This window comes from Sceloporus occidentalis, unplaced genomic scaffold, assembly GCF_023333645.1.
Source record: "Sceloporus occidentalis isolate IW3139 unplaced genomic scaffold, rSceOcc1.0.p SCAF_24, whole genome shotgun sequence".
Lineage (NCBI taxonomy): Eukaryota > Metazoa > Chordata > Lepidosauria > Squamata > Phrynosomatidae > Sceloporus > Sceloporus occidentalis.
The window spans coordinates 7,452,551-7,472,667 of record NW_028317004.1 but is presented as its reverse complement, the minus strand read 5'-3'; the positions used below and the strand labels follow the sequence as shown (position 1 = coordinate 7,472,667).

The following is a 20,117-nucleotide window of genomic DNA, read 5'->3' as shown; positions in this document are numbered from 1 at the left end:
TAAAACTGCAAAGCAGTGTGCTCCTTGCCCTTCCTCTGGCAGTGATGGGGACACCAGACAGAAGATTAAAAACCACAAGCTGAAGTGGGTTTCTTACTTAGTTTTTACTAAGAATCAGCTATGGTCTACCACATCCTTTAAAAAAGAAAAAAAAGTGTACAGGACAGAAAAACATTTGTTTCCGTTCTTTGTTGCTACATACGCTTTAAAAATGGAACGGTGGTTCAGTTGCAACGTCTTCAAGCAACAAGATATATAGATACAGTTATAAGCAAATCCATGCCTTTGGTTGAAGGCGAGTTCAAAATTCACAAACAACGTTATTGCCCCTTCCGCCCCCCCCCCCAAAAAAGTTTCGTTCTTAGGCACCCGCAAATCGTGAATTTCGCAAACACAGTTGTCTCCTCCAAAAATGAGGAATAAGTAGATACAAATCACTCAAAAAGTAGTGGGAGGTGGCACCCCCTCCCAAATGAGTTGATGAAGAAATCCTACTTGGGCTCGCCCTATCTCTCACCTCTGTGGTGGTCTGAATCGTGATGTTTCTTGTCCTCTTTCATGGACAGATGCGATTGTCCACCAAGTGCACTAGAAAGGGCAAGGAGGCCAGCACTGCTTCCAAGGGGTGGAATCCCAGGGCCCTGAAGGCCTGATGGATGAGGTGTTAGAGGCACTGGCGGTCCATGGCTATGAGACAAATGCTGGGCTTGCAATTGCTGCTGCTGTGGCGATGGTGGACGACAGTCACCCCACGCAAGAGGTTTGGAAGTATGGCAAGGAAGCGAGAAAAAGGAAGAGAAGAAGAGAAAATTCATTAGACAAGAAAAAAAAAAACCCAAAAAAACCCAAACCTTTACAGATTACTCAATTAAAATGCATATTGAACTGAAAACAAGGAAACTTAGGTTTTCTGTTTTAATGAAGGTTTGGACACAGTTGTATTCTTAACAAAAGGGGTAGAGAGTAACATTAAGAGCTATTAAATATTGTGTGGGGGGGGGGGATTTATAGAACACTCCATGTATTATATGGAACAACTTTAACTACCATTAACACCAGAATTATTCTTTATATCTTGTGGAGCACAAGGGATGTTTGAAAATTTCAAATGCTAAAAATTAGTTTAAGACAAATTAACGATCATAATTCTCCAAGCTAGCCAACAGCACACACAGGGGTAGGTGGCCCATTTCTAGTAGGTAGATTTATGGACTATTACTTGATCCAACAAGAAGGGATGGGGCACTATTATATATAGAACCAGGTAAGGTTATTAACCTTCAAGTGTCCAACTGACATTGCACCCTTCAATGGGATGTTTGTTCTAACAGTAAGCTGTGTTTTGAGCTCTTGGCAAACTTCAAATCACAATGTCTAAGTTTCAACAAGAAATGCTTCAACACACACGCATTGGGGACTTATCAGTATGTGTGTGTATAATTATATATATATATAATTATATATCACACACACATACATATATATATATATATATATATATATATACACACACACTGATAACATCGGAGGATAGGATGTTAAGACATTTGAAATTCTGTTTACACAATACACAATAACTAGACTATATGAATGCTATTGAACTGTTCAGTAAATTTAGATGCTGATTTGTGTGCATGTTACAAAAGACAAAATAAATTGCAGGACGGTTGTGTTTTAGCTCCTTGACTTTACAATACATTATACAGTTCCAGCTCATAAGCTTCTGCTGCAGGAAAAGCTTGGCTGGTCCTGTATAATATACAACTAAATCAATGAGATTTCAATCAAAAAAACACATAGAGACAGCTAAGTCCTTCCAGTTGGAGAAACTTGCCAGTATCAGTCTTTCATAATGCATGGGGAAAGAGCATGAAAACCACAACCATCCTACTATCTCTCCCTACAGCGCATAAACTCCGCTGTTAAAAGTAAAAAGTTAACTTTAGCTACAGAGGGAACTTCTCCCTCTTATATTAGACTGCTATTGCCATTATAAGGGCAAGAGGTTGCTTCATTCACAGTCTTAAAACATTTGCAATTATGTTCGGTGTAAAACCAAAAAAAACACCCTTAATAAAATGATACGTTTTCCATTATTCCTACTGCCTTAAGAAACAGCCTTTCACTCAGTGCAACGAGATTCTAGGAAGGGGTCTTTATTTGCAATAACATTTAAAAAAAAAAAAAATTCAGTTTACACGTATGCCTATAAATTAGAATATAACATTCTACCAACAACAAAGAGCGCACGCTTCATCAAACACATTAACGCCTCGAAGATGAGAAAACGGATACTCGATCGCTGGAAATTATAGTATTGGTGCCCAAAATCATTCTGTGAGGGCAGCAGCATGACATCTAAATACAAGAGAATATCGAGAACGTACGCAACAAAATCTGCAGCATAAAATTCAATCTTGCATTCCTGGAAAAAACCCCACAATGCAAGCACATCCTATTTTAGAGTTCGCTACAGTAAATACAGCTTTAGAATATACATTATCTGCTCAAAGACTGTTAATCCATCACATTCTGCAGGGAGGAAAAAAAAAATCCCTATAACCGATAAAGGGGGATTTGTGCCCACTGCACCGGGATTAGACATGGCTTTCAGGAACCTCAATAAGAAAAACTCCTTGAAGGAGGCTCTGTTGTCGTGAAAAATTCATACCAATAATAGTGTGTGCGGGGGAGGGGGGGATTGCAAATTGTATGAAGTCATCCAATGTTTTTAGAATTTTTATTTGATGACACTATATACAGCCCTAGTTATTTATAGGCTTGCAAGGGATTAACTAGATACGCGCACAAATAAACCCTCAAGAGGTTAACCTCATCCTCTTAAGCCTCACACACTACAATCCGAGATCTAGCTGGCAACCACAGCCAAGGAGCGAAATAAACCAGCATCTCGCTAATCCTTTAGCCAATCACTTCATGCAAAGCGAGCCCGTTAGGAGGCAGACAACTCAATCCGCGGATGCTGGCTCACAGCAAACGCACAGACCTTTGACAGAATGCTAAACCATCATAAAACATTATGAAAGAATAGAAGACGGCATGCGGAATCGGCGCCAAGAAGCACGCCGAGTTAAAAAGGTTCTGAAAGGGATCTTCAGATAACAGGTTAGGCTGCCAGTCAGGCAAGAGCAGCGTCTTAAGGGCAACTGCTCCCCTACTGTAAGCGCCAGCGCTGGCTAGGGGTATTTAGCAACCCGCTATTTAACTACAATGGCTACGACTCAACAATCCTCTGACAAGGGGAGATGTTCAAACAGTTGGATGTCTGCCCTGGTTTCCTCACTACACACTGCTGGGGTAATGTCTGAAGATGCCGTACTGCAATACGCTCCTGCTTGCGCAGGGAATACCCATGAAGGCACATGCATCGAAATGTGCCCACTTGTGCAACAGAGCCGTCGGGAAACTGAAATTAAATATTTGCTTGGCTGGCTCGTTTGTTTAAGCCTTTGCGAAAATATTTAGGCTGCCACCAAACACAAAAATTTGGAGTTCCTGGGAAACTCAAACCACACACGGGATGGAGGACTTAAGTCTGGCTTATTTGCATTAGAAAACTCATGATCTTTCACACTCATAATAGCTGTCTAAACCGTTAAATTACTATTTCTTTTCTCGGTGTGAAAGACGCTGCTCCTTAGGAGCACGGCCCCCCTCCATTGTTCTGTCTACTAAGTCTGCCTGCTCAACAATACTGACAGCTGCTATCAAACTAAGCTGCGCATACTTCCAATGCAGCTGCTGCTTGTACTAACAGACAGGCTGCTGAAGCCCCCCTCCCCCCTCGGGGAGACAGGTTGACACACTGCATGTTCAATGAAGAGGAGCAAAGGGGGCCACTGAATTGTCAACCCAATTTTCTGCTCCTCTGCTTTTCCAGGATCCACCAAGCATATGCCAGGAGCAGGCAAGCTTCTGCATAACCGCGGACCATAACACTGCCCCCGACGTGTATTAATACACAAGAACGAGGGTTCAAATACCGGACGTACTGTGGAAAGTTTGTGTCCGGCGTGGAAACGTATGACCGTTGTGTTTATTGCGCTAGTAAAGGATTAAGTACATACTGGTTTTAATCCTGGTACAAGAGCGGTTCATACATAAAATGAGGATACCACCAAGGTCGTAACTGAGGGGTTTTTTTTTTTTGTTTTTTTTTTAGGATGGGGGGGATAAGATTTTAAAGGGTGGCGGGATCCAGGAGTGAAAAAAGGCTGGGGAGGAGGGGTGGGAGTGGATGTTTATGCAAGGCTAAGCTGTCAAGTGTAATAAAGCAGACCGGATAAACCGTAAGCTGAAAATCCACTGAAGCTCCCCATTTCGGGGGAGAAAAAAAAATAAAAAAAAAATAAAAGCTATTAAAAAGGAAATGAAGGTCACCGTCCCAGTTTATTTCACCTAATTGACTGCCAATGGCTTACCACAGGCAAACCAACTGCAGATCTGCAATTGAGAAACTGATGAAAGGAGCGTTTTCAAGCTGAGACTCATTCTTTCATAAGCACTAATCCTCCTGCACTCTTATGTGTGTTTTTTCTCTCTTCTCCATCTCCAGTTGGGATGTAATTTTAAACACAGATGGATTAACTGGTCCCATTGTCTGCAGACGTCATTTGACTATGGCACTGTTAATCCATACAGCAGCATGTCTAATTATCATTACAAAGTGTCTGAGGGAGTCATAAAGACCAGCAGGGCATCTTCTCACAAGCAATTAACATAAATTGATAAATGAGTAATTTGAATCAGCTCAAGCCGCTCACATGAATAAAATCAGAAAGGACAGCTCCTTGTTTCGGCTACTTCTTTAGCTCGCGCTGGAAGGGCAGAAAGACCGCAGAAACACTGTAGACTTTATGTGGCGGGAATAATTGAATTCACACAGAGGGAGGAATGCATGGCTCAGTGCAATCGTTCGAGCGGAACAAATCGCTTGTGATTGACAGCCAGTAGGAGGCACCATTAACCAATCAACATCATTTATCACAAAGACGAAACATGCCAAAACCCCTAAACATTAGGCTGTATATGTTCTATTAAAGTGCAGAGGCAAGCTCCTGTGTCAAAATGTTAATTAAAAAAAACAACAAAATCACAAGCCCTTAATGAAATACAAAAAATTCATCAAATTCCAAAAAAGTGAGCTTTTATAACAAACGGTTCAGTCCATGGTATGAAGCAACATACAGAGTTCAATACAAGCTCAATACAAATCGGATTATAAGAAATGTCCACTTCTTGAACTTTGAACTGCCACCATTTAATACAGAGGGGCAGGCAACAGCAATGGTCATCAAATAACATTAACAGCTACTGTTGCCCAGAAGGTCACGTCAGCCATCTGTTGAACTGCTACTCCCAGGATGCTCATCGGTCATCCTAAAAGAAATGTTGTTTTAACTGCTAGCAGGGCATTGTGGGATCTTTAGGCCACTGCTACCCCAATCCATTAAAATAAATAAATCAGAACATTGTACAGCTTTATCTTGTGCGTTTAAATGAATAATGTCAGAGTTAAGCTATAGATTTCATATTGTGTTGATATTTGTCACACACAAACCTTATGAGTCTCCATTTCCATAACAGGTGATTTTTGGAGAGCGATATTTATATTAAATCCTAAAGAATAAACTAGATGTACACACACAGCTATACATTATATATACATGTGTGTGTACATATATACACACACACACACACACAAATTAATCAGCACTTGAAAAGCAGATGTGTTAATGAGATCATGTTCCAAGCCAAAGGATTATCTCGTGGTAATCCAAAGCATAAACATGAGGGAGGGGAGCAATGATTACTGGGCACAAAACAATGCATACATTTACAACAAAACAAATAAGTAAAGAAAGGTGGTTATACACACTGTAGGAGGTAGACCTGGAAGGCCACGTACCCCGATGATGGCATTCAGCTCTGCCATTGTCACCTGCTTGGCACGCTCTACGGCCTGAGCCACCTGTTGTTGATGCTGCAAAGAAAACATAAAAAGGACCATTTTACAAGAGAATAATAAAAAAAAAAACCCACCAAGACATGGTGATAAATAAAACTGGATGTGAAAAACATTAAGAGTAGCTAAATAATTAACTTTCACTGGAAGCATAAACTGTTCAAATAGAGTGAACACATATGCATGATGGGTATAGTAATTCCTCCATGATAAAATAAACTACAGGAACTCGAGAATCTCCCCCTCCCCCACATTATCCAGTAAGTGTCCATGAGTATGTATCTGCAGTGGATGAGATAGCTGGAACAGATGTTCCTCAGATAAAGTTAACATTGTAAAGTCAACTCATTTATAGAGAAGAGTTGTAATTCCACTTTAGAAGCCTTGCATTTTACTTACTTCCTGAGAAAGAAATGGAATGACTTGTGCACAAATTGTGTTCAATCTCTTGGCAATTTCTGTCTGCAATAAAAAAAAAAAAAAAAAAAACGATAGATGTTAGCATACAAAAACATTAAAAAAAAAAACTAAATTAAGGAAAAATATACAGTGTTCACACAATGAATGAATAAATGTCTTTATTCCCAGCAGAAACAAACTCGTTTGTTACAAAAGTTAAATGGTACACAAAGTAATCTAGAATAGGACAAAACGATTTATTTGTGTTTCTCATTCACAATCACATGTTCCAGGGGCTAACCTCACTCCAAGCCAACACAAGGTGGACCACATGCAGCAACCAGGTTTCTTTGGTTGGTTTAAGACAGTTTATACAGTTAGTGTAAATTAAATTTAATAACCAATTACCATAAGTCACATATATAGTAACCAGATATGTCATTTTATTTATGTAATCCAGGTTCTAACCTCAGCCAATCAGCTACAGACAGCGATCATCATCTTAGCCATATAACATGACATGTCCACAAACTGCTTCCAACTATATGTTGTGACCAATGGCATCCACCTTCAACCAAGATGTGTGATTTGTATTTATAGTTAAGCTTTTAAGATCACGTGACTTTTACAGCTCATCTGTCTTCACTTGGCACATGAGGAGGACATTTTCAGCAAATTAATTCTCCATTTCCCATGACCTCTTAAGGAAAATTGCATTGGGATTCTACTGCCTGTTTAAATGAGAAGCTGGAACATTCCCAGGGGGGGTCTATTTGCAACTTAAGAGGGAAAAAAGTTTTATCATGTATCTGCACATAAGGATTAGGATAAATGGAGTTTGGCAGATCAATAAATTACAATTATGCATATTAATATAAGCCGTTATTAACTGGCTGCCCTGACTTTTCAGGTTTTGAAACCAAGGAAGGAGAAAAAAAAATTAGCTAATCATAGGAGGCAGATTTCCCTTCAGGTTCTGAATGCCACAACATACATGGAATAACAATGTACAGATGTAGTCCAATCATGGAATATAAGGCAGCCATATCCAAAACAAAAAACCATGATCGCAACAGTCATGGCCGGATAGCATAGCAATAATTGTCCGGGATTTTTTTTTTTTTTTTTTGGCAATACAAACTACAGCGTACCATCTCAGGAAAAGCCTCTCGTATCTGTATGGCAGCTCTCAAAGCATCTCAAGAGCCCTTAATTGTTTATGTTCTTAATGCCGAGTCTCTCGAGTGCGTTCATTTTTAATAGCAGGCTCAAGTACTGAGCCTATGAAAGGGCGGCAAAGCATCTGCAGTCATTGGTTCTCGCTACTTGAAAGACGGTCTGGGTTTATTTGCAAATGACAAGCTTGTGCAGTGCCCTCCACTCAAGAGCTGCCATCCTATGTGAAGCATCATTAAAATTAACAGGAACAAACATTGGTGCATTCTGTAAAGCCAAGCACAGAGCAGGAAGCAAGTCTGTATGGGCGTTTTTGGCTGATGTTCTTGACAAACAATGGCTCAAATGTTTGACAGCTTGTGTGTGCAAATTTGAATTTATGTCAACAAGGCATTTGGACTACAACAACAACGCAAGAGTTTTTGACATCCAGCAGTTCACGCTACTGAGAGATTTAAGGTCGCTCACTTCCAAGATTTAAGGCTTGTGGCCGATAACACACATGAGATCACCTGCTGTAAGGACCCCTGAGACCTGTGGTCAGTCACCGAGTGCCCACTGACACTCAGTTCGCCCAATGGCCAGATCACTACCCGTTCAATGGCCTACCTGGCTCATGGAAGATCACCAGGACTGCACACAACAGAAAGAATAGCTGTGACAGAAGTCTCAGGGCTCTCCCTGAAAAACATACTTTCTTGTAACTAATCCCTAAAATGGAAAAGCTTAGTTTTAGAGGAAGTATTTTCTTCTCCGAGTTATGTAGGTTAGGGCCTCAAAAACCTAGGTTTTCTTCTCTGATGGTTTATAACCTCCCTTTATCTGCAGACCTGGTGGTTGCCATTGTTGTCAGTTGTGATATTCTAGATGACTTCCCCTTCTCAAACACCACATTCAGCCGATTCTTTATGGCAGTGCTAATGAGGTCCTGCTTGTATAATGAAATCCTCTCAGAGTGTCAGGCTGTGTGATTAAAACAGGGCTATTTTATTGTTTACCATAAGGCAGTATGACAACAAGTCATGGTGCTTGTCTAATAGACCGGGATAATATACCAGAGCTAGAACACGTAAAACAACCAATATACAGCTGTCTGAAAATATTGTTCAAAGCTTGTTTTGAAAATACAGCATCATTGTTCAAAACATTTTTAATCTGACACTAGTAATAAGTTACTGTCGGGGTAGTTTTACTTTCTTGCTATTCAGGAGTAACGGTCAAGTACCTCTCCAGTCCTTGGAATGCTGAACATATGGGAGCATGGAGAGGAACAGTTCTCTGTATATATGTTACCAATAATGTCCTGCAACTGCCTGCTGAACATATGAACCGCATGAAAGGACTTTGATTTATATTTATATTATATGTGCGTTATATGCAAGTTACACAATAGTAAAATCCACATGTATTAGACTCCCATGTGCATGTTTTGTTCCTTTAATAGACAGCTCAATAATGCAAATTTCCTAGAAAAAAAAAATGGACTTTCTGCCATCTATACTATTACATTGGAAACCACAAAGGAATAAAAAGGTCAATGTTGCACTTTTCGTCATTACTGAATCATTTGAGATAATCTGTGTGGCGGATGTGGGGGAGAAAAAAAAAAAACCCCAGAACAAAAAACAAAAAACACTAAATCGAAGACAGTGAGAATGCTGCAAATGGCTTATTGACCTTAGAGCAATTTTCATCTCCATGTGATAATTGTTAACCTTGTTTGCATGTGCCTACCCAGAATCCCTTGTGGTTGTGAAAGCACCATGAGATATCTGAGGGAAAAGCAAGCCTTCTGGCTTGTCTGGTGTGTGTAGATGAGTGTTTAACAATACTTCTACATCTCCATCTGTCTAACAGCAGACATATGGGGAGGGGGAGGGGGCTTAAAAAAAGAAGAAAGGGGGATGCCGGTCAGAATATTGAGCAATCCTGCTTTTAAAATCCACAGTGCTCATCTTAAATGTCTGGCACTCATTATGTAAACCAGGAATCCATTAATTGATTGGTTAAAGAGAGTAACCACAATAATAAATATTCAAAAGGCTTCCCATCAATTAACACAATATTTCCATAGAGCTAAATACACACACATTACATGCATCCGAGGTAGTGGGAAATATACGGAGACAGAGCTAATTAAGGCAAAGTGACAGGCTGTTTTCATATTTACAGCACTTACACTAAGGCTTCCTATTACCAATTGCTTAACCTTAATTGAACAAAACAAACAAACAAAAAAAAAAAAATACACGGCAAGTTTTTAAAACTGAAATCCGGAATACAAAATAGGATATCATCTTGAAATAAAGACGCAAGAGCAAACTGGAGAAGAACAATGCATTAAAAATAAAAGGTGATTGATTTAGAAACCAAGGTCTCTGCAGTATATCAATGTCAGACAGCGTGTCAAGCGAAGAATCAATTCAGGTATATGCCACTGCCAAATTTCTCTGCTCCCAGATGAGCTTTAGAATTATTTTATTGCTCAAAATTAAATTTGTTCCAAACCGTGTCTCCATGACAACGTTGGCTAACCCTGCAAATCATTTGGGTAATTGGATATCTTATCTCTCTATTGCTCTCAAATCGAATGATTCTGCTAGAATTGTAGCAGCCAATCAAATTTACAGGCCTCCCGAGTAAAAGGCTTAGAAAAGTAGGCACATTCATCTCCTCTTTAGTGCCATATTAACCAGGATATGACAAACTGCAGAGGATGGCTTTCAAAGAGCGTTTGGGATTAGGAACCCGTTATCTTCTTAAATTAAGCCTTCTCTACATACCATTTGTTTCTCCTTTTGTGAACTCTGATAGATTTTGGCTGGAATATAGTGGAATCTATGTGCTCAATACTTCCTGCAAGAGGTCTGGAGGATTTAAAACCGGTCCATGTTACAAATATTTTAAACTTCGGTTTAATGCATGAAAACCTTGCGGCATTTGGAGATAGTGTCTTGAAAACTAATACCCATCTAAACCACTCAACCCAATAGTCCCAATGAACAAATATGTCCTTCATGCTCACCAAGAAAGGAAAGGTGTCCACATCTACTGAAACCTGAAATGACTCTGGCTAGATTCATGTACTGGTCCCTTTTAATTAAATATTGCGGAACATACCGGCGTATCATTTTCATGTAAGAAAAAAAAATACATTATTTTTTCCCCGTTATTTTAGGCTACTCCAAGCTCAAGCAAACACTTGAGAAATGTCATTTACTTTGGGAAAACTAAGTTCATGGCAAGAACGAGAAAAGGAAACGTTAAGAAATTCAGCACTTGGATCATAACCAACTTAGAAAAGTTAATTGGCTCAACGTTTTATCATTTTAATTCCAAAGTTTCTCAAACACACATTGAAACAGCTTGCAGACGCTTATTGAGCAGAGACCGTAAATAGCTGTCGGGTTCACTCGCCGCTGTAAATGGTGCTGACACAAAGCCAATTGGCAGGTATAATGCTCTTGTCAGGGTCTTAAGAGCTTTTGGGCTTGTACATCTTTAGCATGTCAGAACTTTCAACTATGGTTTGAAAGTTGATAACCCTTGAGTGTCTGCTGAGCCTGTGAAACATCAAAAGTACACAGACAAGAGAACTCGAACAGTCTATTACATTTTATTTCACTGTACTACAAATCTCATTTAGCTGTGCAGTGTTTCGGGATACGGTGGTGCTTTATAAATGCTATTAACACAGAAGACGTGATTTAGCCAGTATTTAACCGGAAACAGCCCTGCACAGTAAACTGCACATTCTAGCACTTAATGTGGGGTAAACGAGGTCAAGTTGGTGGCCGTCATGTATTATGTTAGTAAATCCAAAGTTTTATTTATAACATATATGCGATTTCCCCTTCTGCCACATGTCTACAGGATTTATTTCAGTATCCCTGCAGGCAAATATATGGGTTACATCTATAGCAGAATAATATTAAAGGTTAAATGTATACAACTGTGCTGGCAAAGGGAGCTCTAAAAACCGCGTGGAAAAAATAAATCTCAGCGGTTGGTCATGTTTTAAGATGGCTTTATGGAGTATTGGTCAACAAAAAGGTATCCAGATAGCCAAACCTGTACTCAATGTCATCAGCTGGATAATTAGCGATAACTTTGCACCGGTTTGGAGCGTTGACAGCTTCACATATTTATACTGTAAACCTTTTAGCCTACATGTCAAGACAAAGTGCCTATCTGAAGGACCTGTCTGTAGACAGATATGAACAATAGAGCCCAACATGCCTTTTAAATAGGACATGTGAAGTATGGAACAAATTGCAAACTATTCCCTGAAGAAGGAATGAGCTAGACCTGCATAATGTATAGTTCACGGGAACGTCACAAATGATCCCACCACTACTTGTAAAATGTTTCCAGCGACAAGGCTTTGGTCTAAGAGAAACTAGATCTATTGTTGGGACAATTATAAAGCACCTTTCCCATACATTTGCAAAAGTCATTCTTCACTACGATAAGATCATCGGTGTCTGCTTAATAAATCAAGCTGTCAATCCATTTAACAACTTTTTTTACATCAAATTGTAAAAGATAGAATGGACATTTTATGTAATAGGGAGAATCATCACCATTTTAAAGGTAATTTAGTTATTCCATAATACAGACTTACAGTTTCCCTAAGTCAAAGAACAGGGTCATCTTGCAGTACTTTCCTTCAAGTGCTTATTTTTCCACACATGTTCAATTGAACAGACACGCAATGATTATTTCATCCAGGAATAATTCCCAATGTATTCCTAGAATTCTTCTCACATGTTTTATCTCCCAAATCCCACCTATGGCGACATGTTGTTTGGACAATGAGAGCAAATAAAAACCCACCAAAAAAAAAAAAGCTTCTAAGACTTGAGGGTAACTAAAGACAAACTTCTACAGAGAATAGCAATGTGCAGAATACTAATGGTTTGGAACAAATCCAGGCTGAAGTGGCGAAGTTATCAATGAAAAACTTTGTTGGGCATCGGTTTCATCTAATGAATTAATGGGCCTAGAAATCTTCTAAACATTACTGTCATGTCATGTACTCAAGGGTGGTCTGTACGAGGGAAACAAACCAATTTTACTAATCGAATCACAAAATATAAAAAATTTGGTAGCATTAAGAAGAAAAAAAAACAACTCCATTGGCTGCACAACTTTCAATAATGTTCTTCCTATGTTATATTTACTATTATGTGATTTAAATATCTAAGCCCAAGAATTGTCTGCTTTACTAAATGAATTCCAATGTTTCCTTTAGAAGATACTGGATCAATGAAAACTAAAATCTCAGGTTAGCAGTTTAAAGTGAGTGGTTTCTTTAAAAAGGAGTCCAGCAGTCACAAACAAGAGCTGTTTTGTTAATTTTCCTGTGAAATAGAAGAACATTCCCTCTGTTCTAATTCAAAAATCCATACAGGCAATGCCCTTGCAAACTGCTAAACAAGCAGTATTGGCAACCCATTCCTGTTATTTAATCTATTTACTGAAAAACTCAATGGCGGCCTGCCTAATGCATTTTCCCCTATCACACCGGTGCTTGTCAATACGCTGGCTATCTGCCTTTTGAACTGACTTTATCTTAATCTTTTCCCCTCTAGCAACAGCCCGTCACCCTCAACTGCACCAAAAGGCTACTCAACATCAAGGGATAAAGAATACGTTGCCTCGTAGCCTTAAATCTATATAGTCCTACGCTGTGAATGCCCGTGTTATACTGGGGAGGAACAACCACACAACGTAGTTTATAGTGTTTGAATTTCATGTTCATCAAATACAATTCCTATGTTAAACAAAAAAAAAAAAGCCTCTGATTGAACAACTGCAATGACATACAAATATGCCAACTATGTACGACCACGCTTTCCCACCACCTAAACGCTCCAAAAGAAAGATAAATACATTCTATGTTATTAGCTCCACTTGCTTGGCTATCAAAATAAACCAGTTTGATGCAAAATGAAAGTTTGAGGAAAACGAAGACCTTTCTGAAATGTAGAGATCTGTACTTAAAGTATAACGGAAACAAGAGCATGATCTAAGCTCAAGTTTAGCGTGAAATATATTTACATACATACAGTATACTTCGAGACCAAAAATGTCTCAACAATGAGGTGGGCTGGTGGTTTACAGCTACTATACAAGACTTTCTCCTACAGACATTTCAAAGAGTAGTTAAAAGAAATCCGAAGTCTAGAGGTGAAAGGAAAAACCCACGGTTGTAAAGTGAAAACATGTTTTTTTTCACCCCATTTCCAGCGTGTAAAACATTTTAAATGAGGGGGAAAAAAAAAAAAAAAAAAAAAAAAAAAAAAGGGTGGAAAATGTTCTCAGAACACCCATATAACAGACAGGCCCTAAAATTATTAACGTTGCCTGTACGGAAATCACCCCTGCCCCCTCCGCCTATCTTCCGGTAACAAAGACGTTGTCAGAAATGACATTTTTTGTGTCCCCAGATGATGCCTTGCCGCTATTTGGTTATAAGCCATAAAGCACAAATAATTTCAGCCTGTCAAGAGTCGAGCTAATGCCCAGTTTTCCCCCAGAGAGAATTCCTGTCAAACATAATGAGAGCTCCAAAGGCCCTTTCTACAACATAATGAGCACTTAGGCCATGCTGGTGATCAGTCAGCAAAAAGCATCAATTTGAGCCTGCCTGCACCCCGGGGTCAAACGTCACCAGTTTTTATTAAGAAATATGATTACCAGCATCAAAATGCTTTCTTCGAATTATTAATAGCTAAAACCAGAGTAATATTCTGGTTGGGTATTTAAAGAAAAAAAAAGTGAACAAATTTATATTTGAACAGAATACAAAAATAAAAAAAAAAGCCTACTATGCAAAAGATGTATTTCACGTAAAGCACACAATTTTGCATATATATAAAAAATAAATAAGTATAGTTACATTTCTATAACGAAAAAAGGGTTGCATACAAGACGAGTCACTGATTGCACAACACTACAGGGCGAAGAAAGAAGGGGGGGAAAAAAAAAAGAAAAAAAAAAAGTGACCCTAGTGATCTCCAGCAACACAAAGTGCCTTTCATGAGAACATTTGCAATCACCGATGTGAATGTTAATGCCTGTACTAAAGCCACACATAAGCATAGAAAATCCCCAAAGAAATGCAGCTCCTCACACAATCGCTTGCTAAAGGTCTTTGATTATACCCCGGTCCCGAAGCCTGAACTAATCAATTTCTTCGCTGCGCCCTGGCCGGTCAGCCATGCTCTTTAATTTAACGAAACAAGAATTTTAGCTGGAATAGCAGATATACATCAAGCAAAAAGTGTATCGTTGCACTTTGAAATGTGTCCAACTGTGCAACTTTATCTAATGATAATCTTTTTTAAGAGGCAATCGATTTCTTAAAGACTTATTGTTCCGTCATCTTGATGAAAAAGTGAGCGTCAGCATATCTGCTGAATACTTACACCCTGCCATTAATGTTTTCTTTGGCAGACAATGCATGCTCAATTGAGGGTCCTTTGGGTTGAACAATCATTTAGCTGTTCTCCTCTCATGAGGCCCTCAGTGCCTCTTTCCAGTTCAATGAACTTTATTCACCATTATAGCAAGTGTAAGTGAGAATTTTATAGGATTGTGCAAAGCCCACAATCTCGCTTCAAGTTGAGGAAAACCATAGTACCTACATAGTACACAGCAAAACCCAGAATAGAGATAAAGAACTATAGTGTTTTTGGTACATATGTGGAACAGTGTCGCTGCAGAAGTGGTAAAGCCTAATATAGTAAAGAAATTAAAACATGCACGGGCTGAATCTACTACAAGACCAAGGACTTATTTAGGATCAGTCTTTACAGCGGGAACAGTCCCTATCTGCCATCAAATTCTATGTTTCCATGAAAACAATTCATCTGGTACTTGGCATAAGACATTTCTGAAGGTACCTTTCCAAGAAGGACCAACTTTAAATGTGATTTGCAAGCACCAATGTTTAAAATTACAAAATGACCCAGCATAGAGGATATAGCAGACAAAACGTAAGATCAACATCTAGCCAGCAGTCACCTTAACAAGTTACATTCTCTATTAGTGGCTTAACTCCAACATATACCAAAATCAGAGCAAACTTATCACGCCTGAACTATTGAATAAGAAAGAATCTTCAAAGTTGCATTACACATACCTGTTTGTGCATTTCAATATTCAGCCCATAGGACATCTCATAATACTGCAAAAGAAAAAAACAGGTTTATGGTTAACCTGTGTACACCCCACATGGCAAAAACAAAAACAAAAACGTGACAGACACGGGCAATAACCATACGTACCATGACATAGTGCCTTTGCATCTCCGTCTTTTCGCTTGCCAATTTTTCACATTCCAATTTAAGGCTGAAAAAAAACAAAAGCCAAGAGACGCTTTGTGACGAGCCGATCGCTTTGCTTGTTTGATAACTCTTAAACACACAATTAGGAAGGACAACAAAAGTCTCAGCTGAAGGTTAGACCTGCAATCTAGGATGTACTTTGTAGACGAAGCAAACAAGGGCTCTTAAATTAGGTCTCTTATGCCCATTATCGCTGATAAGGTACACAAGAGCCCAAACCAGAAAGACAGCATAAGTACACAATCTCATTGTTGACATGTGGTGTAGACAGAAGGGGAGGGGCCTGGAGGAAGGGAGGAGAAGTGAAGCTCTTACCCATCACAGTATATAAATGACAAAGACTTATGCACAGAGGGACAACGTCTGTATACACCTTTACTGTTTAATAAGCCGTTTACTCTGAGTATTTACATTGAGCACAATTATTTAGACCATTAAAGACAAATGCCTATTATGCAAGTCATGTGAGCCTATTTAGTTTTACTATATTAAGCAGGGCTTGTGAAACTTCTAGAGTTTCAGCTGGGAAACCTAGGTGGGGATCTACTTAATGCATGGTTTATATGTTTAGCTGAATATGGTGACCTTACAGCAAATCTTAGAACTTCAAGAGGGGAAGCCATGACCCTTCCTAATGACTGATGCTTTACGCCACCACATTGGCTTCAATAATTACAGCCTGCATCTGTGTCAGGCGGTTTCACAAACAGTAACTAATTTACTATTTAAACAAAGTCTTATTACTGCAAAGCAGGCTCCTGTGGGCAAACAGCTTTGACTCATCTGGTGTTTTCAACTCAAGATTTTGTTACAAAATGAAGAGTAAATATTGACAGTTCTCAGGCAGGCTGAAAACAAATACAAGGGAAGAAGGAAAAAAATAGTTCATTTGAATGGGGGCAAACTATCCTTGAAACACCATACAAAAAGGGGTGGACAACTAAACTGACTGGCAACACCACCCACTGGAGACACGCAGTATTACAGCCGCCAATTTAAACCAACCCATAGAGCCGGAAAAATTGACCGTAAATCAGCAACAGTGGGCAGGCTGAGCATTTTTACGGAAATCAGAATATATATTTCTTTGGGGAAAAAGAAACCATTTCTATCAGACTAATATAGGAGACGCTCACTAGGTTACCTCTGAGGCCTTAACTTTTAGACTTATTTATTACCATTGCGGTCATAAAAGGTCCAGCACTGACAAGTACTGCCGCAGAATAATCTATGCAAAGTACTACCGGTGTCCTTGGGAATCAATATACAAAGACCACCACAATACACAATACTTACAATAGAAGAGCGCAACGAACAATGTTGGCTCAGTGCTCGGGTCAGACAGTAATACAGAGGAAAGCAGAACCACACTTATGCTACTTTGATAAACCATCAAAGGGTTTCATAAAAAAAGAGATATTCAACCTGATCTAACATTAGAGTTGGTTATAAAAGGGAAAGGAAGGCTGTGTAATGCTCAAGGACCAAGCAGAGGGTAGATCTAATATACCCAAACCGTTAATCTATGAGCACTTCAAACCTAGAGAAAATTAAAGCTTAAAGTACATATACCCCAACAAATCGCAAGAGGAGTAATTATGTGCAATTATTTGGCTAAGAATATGTAAACGGAACGGGAATAGCCTTCAGATGCCAAAAAAGTCCACCGCTCCTCCATGTACCAAAGTAGCAGCCAATACGCTCAAGCTTCCTACATTCAGCTTTCACCATAAAAAGGGGCATCTTTCCCAAGAACTAGATGAAGGAATTATTTACCAACACTCACCTGTGATACTGAGCTTGCAGAAACTGAAATTCCTCTTTGATCCGGTCCAAGGACTCCGGGATGGTAAATTTAAATTGTTGGCCTGCGGCCTGATGCGGCGTCTGAAGGACCAAAAATAAATAAAATAAAAAAACTCAATACAGCATCAACGACATAAGGCAATAGAGACATAATACCCTGAAGACTTATGCCCACATTGGGTTAATTGAAGCCAATTAAGATATGTTTCCATTTGACTAGCCAAGCAAAACAGGGCTGCTGATTAACACATTAGGTCCCATAAAAAAAGGGGGGGGGGACACGACTGCTCTCTTTAAATTATGGGGCAGGAACAGGTGTGACATGTATTGTTTTCACTTCAAGTAAGCTTAAACATCACCGACACAGGCACATAATGAGGCCTTCCAAGAACAATAACTAACCCTTGCTTTAAAAAAAAAAAAAAAAACACACCCCCGCAGATCTCACTTGTAACGCTATAAATAGACCTCGCAGTCCAATAAACATTACATCACATCAATGCTGTGTGACACGTCTCACTTCTGGAACTGCAAAAGTAATTATGTGTAGCAAGGATCATAAATTAACCATGTGACACACACACACATATATATATATATATATATATATATCACATTATCTAGTAATTATATATTATTAATCTTAAGTATATATATATATATATATATATATATATATATATATATATATATATATATATATATATATATATATATATATATATATCCACCACAAAGCAATCTTTGAAGCTTTTATAACGGATATATCCCACTGAAAGGGTATGATATGTAGCCGACAAATGTCATTTCCCTGGTAACCATTAAGGAAGTGACTAACTGGAATTTAACCTAAACGTAAAATACCACACTGTACGTTAAACTACAAAAAGCGAAACTAATGAGGCTTGCGTGCGGCCGGAAGCCTTGTGACACGGCTTTAGACCTCGCGTAACAGGTTACCACTCAAACGGAGGCCTGGCGCGGTTTCTAATGATGGATAAAGCGCGCCCACTGGTAATTGCCGTAAAGTGTATGTAATGGTGCCGGGCCTTATGGGATTAGACAATTAGTCTGTGCCTTATGAGAAAGTTCAAGATTTATTTCTTAAGGAGGCAGTAGGCCAGGCATCTTTTAGTATCCGTGTGAAAGCGCTTCCTAGGGGCAGCACGCAGACATGGGGCTATGAACTCCCCACGTGTGGTCCTGGCCTAGTCATTGCACACACTGAAGACAGCTAAGGGGGAAACATGCAAATAATACAAGTTATCCGTGTTTACTTAACAAAACATACTAAACACATAGAAAGCACATGGAGGCCCCACGTTAGTCGATGGGAAACCAGACGCCAAGTAACAAAAGGTGTTAAGACTTTAAAGGGTTCCCTCCTCTCCACAACTTTAGAAGACATAACAGATGGCAGACATGTGGGCATGAGATTTATGTGAGCCACTGGCTGGGGCAAAATGGCTCACATACCCCTCATCCGGGCCTCTTGTGCACAAAGAGGACCCCCCCGCATATCTATCAGATGCGCCTATAGAGATCATATACAGTCTCTGTATACATCCCAAGGCCAGTCTGTTAGCAATACGTACTAGGAGGCTGCGGCGTCATACATGTACATGAAATGAATGTTCTTAGCATGCAGAAGTCAGTAACTCACCGGGTGTCTGCTCTGGGGGAACATGGCTCTCCCAGCCGCCGCTTTGCCCCTTTGCAGCTCAATTCTCGAAGACTTCCAGAGACCCCCCAATGACAGGGAAGGAGGGGGTATTACAGTATGGATGTATAGATTTATATCCCACTCGGCGGGGGGTATAAGTAACCAGACACACTACGCAGAGCCGCCCAGCATCCTGCCACTGCCTCCTCCTTTCTTCTTCAGCTTCCTTTGTCTACTGAGAACAAGAGGCTGCTTCACAGTACCATGGGGGTTTGTGGCTTCCTCCCCCCGGTCGTATAGCACTGTACCGACTCCTTTTTCTTTCACCCCGTAAAAGGCTGACTTTTCAGCAAACTTTTGCTTTTTCCTGGTAAGTTGCGGCAGGTGGGAGGGATTCTGATCCAGAAAGCTGCGATGCACACAGAAGGCAGATCCGAAACGTTAACACAAGGGACATGCAGAAGATGAGGGTACCGAACCTCCTTATGCAAGTAGAGAGGGGGTAGGTTTGATCAACAGCCCGTGGGGCTCATGGTCGGCTGGGGTGGAAGTTGATCACACAGGATGAAAGGGAGGGAGGGGCAAACTGAGCAGGGTGCAGCCCCGGGGTAGGGTTAGAAGTGATCCGTAAACATCCAGATGGAGGGGAGGCTATGGGAAACCAGAGATCCTGAGCTGCCACTGGGAAGCAAACACAATAACAGCCCTTAGTTCCGATGGCTAATTAGCAGCT

At 39.8% G+C, this 20,117-nt stretch overlaps 1 protein-coding gene across 8 annotated transcripts in view; it reads right to left on the bottom strand.

The window, feature by feature from the left end:
• LOC149300573 (transducin-like enhancer protein 1) overlaps positions 1–19,408 on the bottom strand; it is a 33,630-nt gene extending 14,222 nt beyond the window's left edge. For 2 of the 8 annotated variants that reach the window (XM_089485170.1, XM_089485168.1), the window contains exons 1-7: positions 19,385–19,408; positions 17,702–17,802; positions 15,856–15,919; positions 15,711–15,755; positions 6,386–6,448; positions 5,900–6,004; positions 518–722 (exon numbers count right to left, since the gene is read on the bottom strand). In XM_089485170.1, coding sequence (XP_089341296.1) covers positions 518–722; positions 5,900–6,004; positions 6,386–6,448; positions 15,711–15,755; positions 15,856–15,919; positions 17,702–17,802; positions 19,385–19,408 — 607 coding nt within the window. Of the gene's footprint in view, positions 1–517; positions 723–5,899; positions 6,005–6,385; positions 6,449–15,710; positions 15,756–15,855; positions 15,920–17,701; positions 17,803–18,559; positions 18,571–19,380 lie in introns of all 8 variants that reach the window. The other 6 variants (XM_089485171.1, XM_089485173.1, XM_089485169.1 and 3 more) reach the window with 5 other exon arrangements.
• Between the last annotated feature and the right edge of the window lie 709 nt (positions 19,409–20,117).